General features: G+C 36.6%; 1 protein-coding gene across 1 annotated transcript; it reads right to left on the bottom strand.

The window, feature by feature from the left end:
* Positions 1 to 2718: 2718 nt before the first annotated feature.
* LOC138916830 (olfactory receptor 5AN1-like) lies at positions 2719 to 3657 on the bottom strand. Its single transcript, XM_070230440.1, has one exon. The coding sequence runs from the start codon at positions 3655 to 3657 to the stop codon at positions 2719 to 2721; it is 939 nt and encodes a 312-aa protein (XP_070086541.1).
* Between the last annotated feature and the right edge of the window lie 10351 nt (positions 3658 to 14008).

Below are 14008 nucleotides of genomic sequence, written 5' to 3'. Positions count from 1 at the left end.
GCTGGACAACAAAATGCAAAGGAATGTAAGCAGGCCATCATATTACACCATATCCAAACATTAACTCAAAATGGATTAAAGGCTTCGATACAAGACCTAAAACCATAAAAGTCCTAGAGGAAAATATAGGCAGTAAGCTCTTTGAAATCGGTATTAGCAGTGCCTTTTTGAATACCATGTCTACTCGGGCAAAGGAGACAAAAGCAAGAATAAACAAATGGGACTGATCAGACTGAAAAACTGCATTGCAAAGAAATTACCAACAAAAGGAAAATATAACTCACCAACTGGGAGAAAATATTTGCAAATCATGTATGAGACAAGGGGGTAATCTGCAAAATATGCAAAAGAACACATACAACTCACCAACTTGGATACAATATTTGCAAATCATGTATGAGACAAGAGGGTAATATGCAAAATATATAAAAGAATGCATACAACTCAACAACAAAAATACAAACAAGCTAATCAAATAATGTGCAGAGGATATGAACGGACATTTTTTTCAAAGAGGATATATGGATGACCAACAGGTATATGAAATGATGTTCAATATCACTAATCATAAGGGAAATGCAAATCAAAACTACAGTAAGATATCACCTTACTCCTGTCACACTATCTATAATTACCAAGACAAAAATAACAAATGTTGGAGAGGATGTGGAGAAAAGGGAACCTCATACATTGCGAGTGGAAATGCAAACTGGTACAGCCATTATGGAAAACAGTATAGAGACTTCTCAAATAATTAAAAATAGAAATACCATATGATCCAACTAGTCCAATCCCGGGTATGTATCCAAAGAACATAAGAACACTAATTCAAAAAGATATATGCACCCATATGTTCATTGCAGCATTATACACAAAAGCCAAGACAGAAGCAACCTAAGTGCCCATCAGTGGATGAATGGATAAAGAAGATGCAGCATATATACACAATGGAACACTACTCAGCTATTAAAGAAGATGAAATTTTACCATTTGCGACAAGATGGATGGACCTTGACTATATTATGTAAGCAAAAAGTCAGACAGAGAAAGTCAAATATCGTAAGATTTCACTCATAAGTGGAAGATACAAGCAGTAACAACAATAAACAAACACAGGGAAATACAGATTAGATCAGCTGTTACCAAAGGGGATGGGTTGTGGGGCAAGGGGTGAAAAGAGTAAAAGGGCACATGAGTACAATGACAAATGGTAACTATTCTTTGGGGGGTGAACATGATGTAGTCTACATATAATTTGAAATGTAATGATGTATACCTGAAATTGATATAATGTTCTAAATCAGCATTACCTCAAAAAAAAAAATAATAACAAGCCAAAAATAAGAATTCAATGAAACTCTAAGAATAATATGTAAATGTAATGACATGTTTTGTACCAGTTTGTTCAAGTCAGAGCAATCTCGAAAGTCAACATTCAGTGTTGCTACACATCTTTTTTTTAACCTGACCACAACTTTCTCTCCTACTTCACACAGCAAAAACTGTTCAGAGTTGAGAACCTTGCTTGTACCACCATCTATCTCCTTTCCTGGCCCTTGAAGTCTGCTGGAAATATCAGCATTAGAGTAACACAAACCATTCTACTTCATCTATAATATCACCCCAAAAAACCATAAATCTCTAAGACATAAAATGTTGAACAAAATGATAGGAAAGAAAGTATATCAATTTTCCATATTTGCTCTTTGTCTTTGCAATACTGAATATTCAGTAATTCTGTTATTATGATGAGCTGTCACATGTATTCTCACACCAAATAGTTTCAGATGTTTGAGATATGAAAAATGATTTGGTAGTGTGATCCCATTGGCTATGTGAACCAAGGGTAAATTTTCCAGATTGGATGGGGGAGAAAAAGGGAGAGTTGAGTCCCACAATATCAGAAATTGCTATTGGCTGTGACATGGATTTTGAATATCATCTCCCATCAGAAATCCCCACTGGACACTATGTGCAAAAAATTAACTCATCAGATTCATAAATAAATGGCATTGAAGGGACAAGATACTTCCTTCCATTCCTTTTATGATTCAAATCACCTCCTCCTTCCTTAGACTATAGGTGGTATAGACTAGGATGTAATCAAAAATTTATTAGATGATTAGCATTGAAAGAGGCCTTAGACAAACACTAGCTAGGTAAGATTGGTCTTTGCAGTAGGCACAACCAGACCAATTGCACAGGATTGTTTCTGTCCAAAGTCACATCCTTTCTCTTTGTTCCTTCCTATTCTGGTCAGAAACACAACAAACATTGGTCACTTCTGTGTCTTAGTCATGCTGCTGCATCAAAATATTTGAGTGACAAAGTTTCTATATCCAAGAGGACCTCTGTCTGTTACCTTTCCTTTCATGTCAGAGTCCTGCAATTGGGCAGGGTTCAATCTCAGAAACTAAAGGAAGCAACAAGTTTTTAAACCTGATGTTTCATAAATGATGGAAAGATTGATATATAAATAAATGATCAATCTACTCCTCATGTAAGCTGATGTTCATGAACCTCTAGGACTTAAAGATATTGTGTTTGCATGGCATTGAGTCACCTATTGGTCCATTTTGGCATATTATTTGTGTCAAATTAAGTCTTCTTTTTCCAAAGGCAGTATGAATTTTGTTATAGTGCATTCTTGTGCATATTATTCTGGGTTAAGGTGATTCTGATAGGATAAATATGTCAAAAATCTCATAATCTGTGACCTCAGCAATACTTTCCCTTCTTTTGCAACCTCTTCAAGGCGTCTTTGATTTCTTTGTTCCTCAGACTATAAATCAAGGGATTCAACATGGGAATCACCACAGTGTAGAAGACTGATGCAAATCTGTCAAAGCTGGAGGAACCGCCAGAGCTGGAACTCAAGTAGACAAAGATACTTGAGGAATAGAAGAGGGTCACTGCTGTCAGGTGAGAAGCACAGGTGCTGAAAGCCTTGGACCTGCCTTTAGCTGAAGTGATCTTCATAATGGAGATGACAATACAGCCATAAGATATCATGATAATTGAGACATTTATTATCCCAAAGATCACTATTAATACCGCAGTCATGAGTTGTACAAAGAAAGTGTCAGTGCAGGACAGGACTAACAGTTGGGGCATGTCACAGAAGAAGTGGTTGATGACATTAGGCCCACAGAATTGGAGCTGAAGCATGGCACACAATTGGGATATAGAACCAGAGAATCCTGCCATATAGGACCCAAGCACCATTTGAACACACAGAGTGGGTGACATGATGGATGAATAGAGAAGTGGGTTACAAATGGCAGCATATCGATCATAAGCCATGGCTGTCATGAGACAAGACTCACTCGGTCCCATGGTTGAAAAGATGAAGTATTGAACAGCACAACCCACAAGGGTGATGGTTTGCTGCTCCTGGAAAAAGTTGGAGAGCATCTTGGGGACTGTGGAGGTCACGTAGCAGATATCAATGAAGGACAGATTATGGAGGAAGAAGTACATGGGTGTGTGGAGATGGAAATCCATCCTTATTAAGATGATGAGACACAGGTTCCAAATCAGAGTCATAATGTACACCAACAGGAATACAACGAAGAGCACTGCTCTGATTCCGGGGAAATCTGAGAATCCCAAGAGGAGGAAATGGGTGATAGCTGTAATATTTCCTCCTTGAGTCATTGGCTTGGTGCTCCTAAAATGAGAAAAGAGTCAAAAGAATGCATTACTGACTCACGTGAAATGACAACATTATAATTCTCACATCTGCCATTTTCTTCCCTTCACTGAGCACTGAAAAATGGAAAACGCTTTACCGTCCTAGAAGAAAGACTACAGTTTCCATCTAAGTGCCAAATAGGACCTTCTCAGTGTTTCAGGTTCCCAATTACCTGATGAGGTCTCAGAAAAATTAAAAGACATATTTTAAAAATATTAAATATTTATTAAATTAAATATTTAATATAGGACCCCAGAACCATCTGAACACACAGAGTGGGTGACATGATGGATGAATAGAGAAGTGGGTTACAAATGGCAGCATATCAATCATAAACCATGGCTGTCATGAGACAAGACTCACTCAGTCCCACGTTTGGAAGGGTGAAGTATTGAACAGCACAACCCACAAGGGTGATAGTTTGCTACTCCTGGAAGAAGTTGGAGAGTATCTTGGGGGCTGTGGAGGTCACGTAGCAGATATCAATGAACGACACATTATGGAGGAAGAAGTACATGGGTATGTGGAGATGAAATATTAAATATTTTAAAAATTTTCTAAAAAGCAATAGAAACTCTATAATTATATGAGAGAGATCATTGTAAAACTGTAAGATTTTATAGGAATTTTGAAAATTCAATACATAACTGCTGCTTAATAATAGTGAGGTAAAACTGGCATCATTCCAGAATAAACTTGAAATAGCTCTTCTCTCCAAGATCTCATCCAGGTAGATTTTTAAAATTTTCTTCTTTTACACATAAGAAAAATTACCCTGTTTATAATAACTTCTCAAACTTTTTACAAATATATTTAATACAACACCTTCAACATGGCCTGGAAAATTATATCATAATTTATAATCCTGATATTTTCTTGGGGGATAGCATGTATGCCCAATAAAGTTATGAAGTAAGTCTTCTTAGGGAAGTCTTCATATGAACTATTCCTAAGGGAGGCTGGTACAAATATTAGCCCCAACTACTGTATCAATTGTAGGATATTTTGCATCTTAGGAAACAGCATAGTACTGTGGTTAAGGGTTCAGACTTTAGAGTTTTTATTCTGAATGACGTCATCAAGATGGCAAAATAGGTCATGCACTTTGTCACTCTTGCCAGAAAAAACTAGCAACGACTCGTAACAACACATCATTTTGAAAATCCTAGAACACGGGGATGAGGCTGAAATATCCCCATGGGCCACAGAGAATGAGAAGAATCCTGTTAGAAAGTTAGAGGAACAGCTACACTCTGACTCCATGGTCCCTCCCCCTGCCAGCACTGATACCAAAGCCAGATAAGGACATTAGAAGAAAAGAAAACTGCAGGTCAATGTCCCTGACCTGTTGAATACAGATTCTAAATTTTCAAAAAAAAATCCTAACAAACAGAATTCAGCAGCATACTAAAAGGATCATACTCCACTATCAAGTAGGATTCATTCTGAGGATGCACAGATGGTTTAGTATACAAAAATTAACAAAAGTGATAGTCACGTTAATAAAATGAAATATAAAAATCATATAATTCTCCATAGATGCACAAAAAGCATTTGACAAAATTCAACATACATTCCTGATAAAAATTCTCAATAAATTAGGTATAAAAGGAACTAAATCGAACTTAATAAAGGCCATATTTAACAAAGTGACATCTAAGATCATACTCAATGGTAAATGGTTGTAAGATTTTTTTCTAAGACCAGGAAGAAGACAAAGATGGCCATTCTCTTTATTCCTAAAACACGACAATAAGCCCTAGCCAACACAATAAAGTCAAAATAATAATAATAAAGCCTCATAAATGGAAATAAAAGATTGAAATTGTGTCTATTTGCAGATGACATGATTTTACGTATAGAAAATCCTAAAATCTTCACTAAAAACTGTTAGATCTAATCAAATAATTCACTAAAGTCCTGGGATACAAAATAAGCATTCTATATACTAACACAAATTGTCTGAAAAAGACATAAAGAACCAATCCCATTTACAATAGCATCAAAAACAATAAGATGTGTAGAAAAAAATTAAACAGGAAGGTGAAAGATCTCTTCACTGAATACTATAAGTCACTGACCAAAGAAATTGAAAAAGGTACAAGTAAATTGAAAGGTATCCCATGTACATGGATTGGAAGAATTAATATTATTAAAAAGTCTATGCTACACAAATCTGCCAATAGACTCAATGCAATCTCTATCAAAATTCCAATGGCATTTTTCACAGAAATAGAACAAACAATCCTAAAATCCCTGTAGAACCACAAAAGACTTCGTATAGACAAAGCAATCTTGAGAAAGAAGAATAAAGCTGGCAAATGTTTCAAACTATGCTACAAAGCCATAGAAATAAAAACAGTATGCCACTGGCATAGAAACAGACACAAAGACCAATGGAACAGGATCAAGACCCCAGAAATAAAACTGTGTATATATGGTCAACTAACATTTGACAAGAGAGCCTAAAATACTCAATGGAAAAAAACAGTTTCTTCAATAAATGATGATGGGAAAATTGGATATTCACATGCAAAAGAATGAAACTAGACCCTGATCTTACATCACTCACAAAAAAAAACTCAAAATGAATGAAGACTTAAGTTTAAGACCTGTAATCATAAGACTCCTTGAGGAAAACATAGGGAAAAAACTTCTGAACATGGATTGGAAATGATGTTTTGGATATCACACCTAAAGCACAAGTGAAATTAAATAATTAAATAAATAAATACATAAGATGGATTATATCAAACTAACAGGCTTCTGCACAGCAAAGAAAATGATAAGCAAAATGAAAAGGTAACCAACAGAATAGCAGAAAATATTAGCACATCACATCTCTGATAAGGAGTTAATATCTAAAATATATAGGAACACATACAACTCCGTAGCAAGAAAATAAATAATCCAATTCAAATTTTTCATAGGACCAGAATAGATATTTTTCCAAAGAAGACATATAAAATGCCAACAGGTACATAAATATGTGCTCAACATCATAATCATCAGGGAATTTCAAATCAAAATCGCAGTAAGATACCAACTCACAACTGTTAGAATGGCTATAATCAAAAAGGAGACAACAACTCCTGGCCAGAATGTGGAGAAAAGGGAAACGTGCACTGCTATGAGAATTTAAATTGGTATAGTGACTATGGAAAACAGTATAGAGCTTTTTCAAAAAATTAAAAATAGACCTACCATATGATCCAGCAATTCCATATCTTGGAGATATATATATATATACAAAGGAAATGGTATCACTGCCCCTAAAACAAACCTGTATCCCAATGTTCATTGCAGGATTATTTATTATAGCCAGAGTATTGAAACAATCTAAGCAACCACCAACAGATAAATGGATAAAAAGTCAAATTATATATTTATAAATATAAATAACACATGTATAAATAACATAAATAATAGGATGTATCATAAAGGAATATTGTTCAGGCATAAAAAAGAAGGATATCCTGGAATTTGTGACAATATGGATAGACCATCAGGATATTATGCTAAGTAAGATCAATCAGACAGAGAAAGGCAAGCACATTATGGTCTCACTGTATGTGGAATCTAAAACGAAACAAACTCATAGAAACAAAGATCAGATTTGTGGTTGCCAGAGGCAAGGAGTGGAAGGTAGGGGAATTGGGTGAAGGTGGTCAGAAAGTAAAACATTTCCAGTTATAAGGTAAATAAGATCTGTGAATATAATGTACAGCATGATGAGTATAGTTAACAATACTGTATCATATATTTAAAAGTTGCTAAGAGACTAGATCTCAAAGTTCTCATCACAAGGAAGAATACTGTAATTATGTGAGGTGATGAAGATTAATCTTACTGTGGTGATCATTTTATTATATATATATATATAGTAAATTATGTTGTACACCTTGAACTTATACAATGTTGTATATCAACCGTATATCAATACAAATGGAAAAAAATAATTTTAGTTTTGATACTCTCTCATGCTCTGAACTTACCCTGGTGGTTTTAACACACTAGAAATGATTTACTCATAACAAAGTGAGGACAAGAGCCCCTTAACTGTAAGGTTAATGGGAGGGTTTTATGAGGAAATTCATGACACTGCTCAGCACACAATCCAGGACACATTAATTGTTCAATAGATGTTGGCTATTACTATCATTGATTACTTACAGATAACTATGAATGACAGCTGTACCTGTAAAAAGGAATGCCAGGGGTGCTAGAATTTATGGGTTAACTTGGGGAAATTCCTGAGACATCATCAGCTCTGTAGACAGCTAGGCATCATTACTTCTGGGCAGGTGTAGATTCAGACCTAGCATCCAGACAAATCAAACCACCTGAAGTCATAAAGATACAAATCACAGAAATGATCTTCTGTTTAGTTTGCTTCAGTTCATGTACACTTGAGTCAACAGATAACCATCATCAAGCTATGATGAGCATTGATGTCGAGAAAGAGTCAAAGCAACTGTTTCAATTCCCAAATACAACAAAAGTATATTTCATATGTTTGTTGATACATTCAGTGTGTTATAGCTCACTAATAGATTCATAGCAGATAACAACAACTGGCTATGTTCCATATCCAAAGTGATCTTCCTTGAGTTGAAAGAGTAAATCAATATTAATGACCAAGGAAATTTTGAAAAAAGATTAATAATTAAAAAGACTTGGAGATTCAGACTTTAAAAAATAATATAAACATTAACAATTCCTTATTCTTGTAAAAATAGACATGTCAAAAGAAGAAATAGAATTTAACAAGTAAATTTTAACATTGGTAAGAATTTAACATACGATATAGGTAGTATTTTAAACTGATAGAAAAAGGATAATCTCTGCCCGAAGTGATCGCTTAAACCTGGCTCACTATCAGTAAAAAGCATTAGAGGGATTAATAGATATTCATTTATATAATCTTAGGATGGGAAAGAAATTTCTAAACTATAACATGAAGCCAGAAACTATGAGAAAAAATATGATATAACAATTTAAACTTGGCTATGGGTGAAAAACCTACTTATATAAATACAATTGATAAACTGTAAATTGGGGAGAATAGAATCATCTATAATATAATGAGACAATATCTATAAAGGTTAACACATTGTAGATATTAAGCAGTTAATTTTGCACATTCCGCTTTGGTGGCCTGGGGTTTGCTGGTTTGGTTCCCAGGTGCAGACATGGGACCGCTCATCAAGCCATGCTGAGGCAGCCGCCCCACATATAAAGTACAGGAAGATGGGGACGGATGTTAGCTCAGGACCAGTCTTTCTCAGCAAAAAAGAGGCGGATTGGCAGCAGATGTTAGCTCAGGGCTAATCTTCCTCAAAAAAAAAAATAAAATAAAAATTTTAAAAAAGGCAGTGGACTGTATAAAGTTGGGAAACACAGAGAAGCATATTTTATCTTAGTTAATCCTGAAATTCAGCAAGTTATTATTTTGATTCAGTGCTCAATTATTAATATCTACAATGTGTTAGCCTTTATACATATTGTCTCATTATATTATAGATGATTCTATTATCCCCAATTTACAGGTGAAAACCAGAAATTAACAGCGTTTGAGATCATACACTTAGGAAATTGAGAACCAGTACTCAACATCCATGCCTGACAGTTTAGTTTAGAAATTATTCTTTTCACTGTATACCATAGAATTTGGGTAAGGTGAAAGAAAACCTGAAGAAGAGATATAAGTGCAGGGTGTGGAAGTGAGAAAGAGGGGAGAGTTGAAGAATGAATGAGATTGAGGACCATAACCCATGCTTCATGTACTTCCTCTTCCTACTAGAAGAATCACACAGCAATTGAGATAGCATAGAATTCACTGTTTTCTATAAATCTTGCTCTCTGACCTTGACCCAGATCCTCCAGGAAGACAAGCTTCTTGCCAAAGGTTGAAATTGCTTATTTCTTTTCCAAAGGAATTTTACAACTGGACCCTATTACACTCCAAGATGTGTGATTTTGGCCATGAAATTGGCTGTCCACTCACAGCCAAAGAGATGTGCATATCTGGAGTCCTCTTAAATATGTTATTAGGACAGAGGTGAAAGGAGAAAAGACAATTACAGGGAGAAAACTCTCCATGCACTTGCTCTCTTGAGACATAGAGTTCTTTTCCTGATAATTTCATGTCCCACTTTCTCATGTCCCTTCTGATTCAATCCCCCACTTCCCCATGGTCCTATTATGATCTCATGATTATAGCTTTTCTTTTAATACAGTTGGAGTCACTGAAGTTGGAAAGCACCTAGAGATCATCTAGTCCAATACCGTGAATTTCCTGGTGAGGATCTGAAGCCAGTGGAGCTAAGAGATTTCCCCAAGATGACACATCTGGTTGATGATACAGCCTGATAACCATAAATTAGATATGTAGACACTTACTTGTTTACAGAGTACTTTCATTTTAAGTACACTTTCTCAAATAGCTGACCTAAATCAATCATCACAGCAGCAATGTGAGGCAGATAGGGCTGATTTCCTATGCACAAGTGAGGAAAACAAGTCAATAAGGAATACAGTAGAACTTATTTATTACAAAATCATAACTTATCATGGTTACAACCATGGGCATTGATATCAGCCAATCTGGTTTGAATGCCAGTTTTCCACTAGCTGATTGTGTGAACTTCAGCAAATTAAGCTCTTCAAGCCTCAGAATTTTCACCTATAAAATAAGGCTGATAGTAGTAGCTCCTTGATAGAGTAGTTTGTCATACAGAGAATCAAATTAGTTAAATGCTTATAAAACACTGAGACTGTGTAGTACACAGTATGCCTTCTATTAATAGGTTTAATTTTGTGTTCTAAATTGGAGTTCTTTTCCACATATTATGCTGCATTACTGGGAAGAAGGCATCAAGATTGAGGTGTAGGTGGACTCTAAACTCCCCCCCTCCCATGGACACAACAACTTTACAACTACTCTTGGAACAATTACCTCTTGGAGATCACTGAAAAGTGAATAAAAAGAACACTGGCAACAAGGGACAGTGCTGGCAGAGCTAGAAGAGGTAGAAATTCCTTACTGGAGAGAAAAAAAGCCACCTTCAAGCTATGACACTTCTCAGCTGGGAGGGAATGATCCTAAGGTATGAAGCCATTTCTGGAGGATTGGGCTGTCTGAGTAGGGGAAGATTACAGCCATAGCAACTTTTAGATTCAACACAAATGAGATAGGTGTCATAATTTTTGGCTTTGCTGGCTATTAACTACAATAAGGAATACCCCCCCAAAGCTATCAGACATAAAGGGAACAAAAGCCTACTCTTAAAGAGCCCATGTGCAAATTCACCCATTTTGGAAAGCAATCTAAAATCACCAGAAAGAAAAGTGTACAGTCCTTTGGTGAAAAGAGAATCACTTGATAGGCTCTGGGTGGATCTCGCTGAGAAGTGAGACATCCACAGGGACTGAGACATTGGCAGTGGGCATTATTATGATCTAGTACAGGCAAGCTGACACAGAAGCTGCCAAATGCCATTGGAATTCTTCCTCTGGCCTGTTAGCACAGGGGTCTGCGCCACCCCCCCCCCCCCACTAGAGCACTGATTTAATCCAGTTCAGCCAGGACAGACAGCGTGCCCTTGGGACTGGCACCATCTAACAGCAAACCCTTGGACAACTTGTGGTCCACAGATGTGGGGTGCTTGGAACCTCTGCTGCCAGGTGAGTGGGTCTATCTCTGTGGGGCAGGGCATGCATGAGGAGCAGGTCTGCATTGGCAGAGTGTGTGGAGCCTCTGCAGTGATGCAACTGTGTCCACTTAAGTGGGTGGGGGCATGCGCACATGGCAAGACTGTGTTGATGATGTATGTGGCCCTGTGGGTGGTGGGTTTTGTCAGCTGCAGCAGACTTGTGCTTATCAAACAACCACATAGGGGATCGGCCCCATCTTCCAAAGCCTGAATAAATTGGATGCTCCCATGCCTGGGGCTGGCCAAACTCAGCTGCAATCCTGAGAGAGCTGGCAATAGCCTTGCAAGTCATAGGCCTATAGCTGTTGTCAGTCCCTCAGTCTAGCAACCAGCCACACAAGGGGAACTACTCACTTAACAGAAAAAGTGCAATAGGGACATGATATGAGACCTTTCAATCAACTGTTCTGGGGCTCCCCACACTTGATAAACTGACTAAGGTGACCATAGCAGCAACATGAAACTGAACCTTACAACCAGCCAGCCAGGGGGACAGCCTAGCCTCCCCAGGCACCTGCAGCAAGAGCAACCCTGCCACAACAGAACACATGTAGCCCCCACAGGGGACACTCCTGAAACATTTGGAACTAGTCACAAGAGGGAAAAAGACTGATGGACCTCAAGGCATCTCTTAAATAAAGCTGCCTGTCTAAGATTGGGAGATGTAGGTGACCTACCTAATACACAGATATAAGCACAGAGAAAGAAGCAAAATGAGGAGACAGAGGAATATGTTCCAAATAAGGGAAAAGGACAAAACCCAGAAAAAGAGCTAAATGAAACAGACATAAACAATCTACCTGACAAAGAGTACAAACTAATAGTCATAAGGGTGCTCACTGATCTTGGGAGAAGAAGGGATGAACTCAGTGAGAACTTCAACAAAGAATTGGAAAATATAAAAAATAATCAATCAGATGTGAAGAATACAATACTGGAAATGAAAAATTCATTAGAGGGACTCAATAGCAGAGTAGGTGATACATAAGAATAGATCAATGAGCTGGGTGAAAGAGTAGAGAAAATCACTCGAGCTGAACATAAAAGAAAAAAAGAATTAAAAAGAACTAGGACAGTCTAAGGGACCTCTGGGACAACATCAAGCACACTAATATCCATATTATATTTGTCCCAGAAGGAGAAGAGAAAGAAAAAGTGGGAGAGAATCTATTTGAAAAAATTATAGCTGAAAACTTTCCTGACCTAAGGAAAGAAATAGACATCCAGGTACAGGAAGCACAGAGAACACCAAACAAGGTAAACTGAAAGAGGTCCACACCAAGACACATTATAATTAAAATGTTAAGAATTAAAGATAAAGAGACAGTCCTAAAAGCTGCAAGAGAAAGACAACAAGTTACATACAAAGGAAACCACATAAGACTATTGGCTTACTTCTCAGCAGAAGTTTTACAGGAGTCAAATCACTTGCAATGGCAAATATACAATAGAGATAGCAGATCAATAAAAAGGACATAAGACAAAAGTACTACAGTTATCTATTTCCATGATGAGGGTACCAGATACACATGCAAAAAGAAAAGAGATTAGGATGTCAAAAACATAAAATATGGGAAGAGAGGAAGAAAAGAGTAGCATTTTCAGCAAGAGGTCAAACTAAAGGGTTCATCAACTTAATATAGATTGCTATATACATAGGTGACTGTATGTGAACCTCATCATAATCACAAACCAGAAACCTATAATAAATACACAAAAAAGAGAGAAAGGAACTGAAACATAATGCTCAAGAAAGACATTGAACCACAGGGGAAGATTCAAGAGAAGAAGAAAGGAACAGAGAAAAACAATTAAAACATTCAGAACAAAAGTTAGAAAATGGCAATAAGTACACTCTTATCAATAGATACATTAAATATTCATAAGCTAAATGTTCTAATAAAAAGGCATAAGGTGGCCAACTGAACAAGAAAAAGAAGATCTATATATATGCTACACACAAGAGACACACTTCAGACCTAAAGACACTCACAAGCTGAAAGTGAAAGGATGGAAAAAGAATCTCCATGCAATGACAATGAAAAGAAGGCTGTGGTAGAAATATTTGTATCAGAAAAAATGGACTGTAAAACAAAACTGTTAACAAGAGGCAAAGAAGGGCACTGCATAATCACAAAAGGAACAATCCAATAAGATGATATAACACTTCTAATTATCTATTCACCCAACATCGAAACACCTAAATATATAAAGCCATTATTAACAGACATAAAAGGAGAAATAGGCAATAACATAATAATAGCAAGGGACTGTAACACTCCACTTAACACTCCACCAATGGGTATATCATCCAAACAGAAGATCAATAAGGAAACATTAGCCTTAAATGACATGTTAGACCAGATGGACTTAGTAGATATATATAGAACATTCCAAACAAAAGCTGCAGAATACACATTCTTCTCAAATGCACATGAAACATTCTCCTGGGTAGATCACATATTAAGCCACAAAACAAGTCTCAATAAATTTAAGAAGACCGAAGTAACACAAAGCATCTTCTCTGGCCACAATTGTATGAAACTAGAAATCAACTACAGAATGCAAATCGGAAGAGCCACAAATATGTGGAGATTAA

Source organism: Equus caballus, chromosome 12 (genome assembly GCF_041296265.1).
Source record: "Equus caballus isolate H_3958 breed thoroughbred chromosome 12, TB-T2T, whole genome shotgun sequence".
Lineage (NCBI taxonomy): Eukaryota > Metazoa > Chordata > Mammalia > Perissodactyla > Equidae > Equus > Equus caballus.
This window is presented reverse-complemented; position numbering and strand designations above follow the sequence as displayed.

What these genes read in the sequence shown, in the direction of transcription:
- LOC138916830 (XM_070230440.1), bottom strand. Translation starts at nt 3,657, where the DNA reads ATGACTCAAGGAGGAAATATTACAGCTATCACCCATTTCCTCCTCTTG.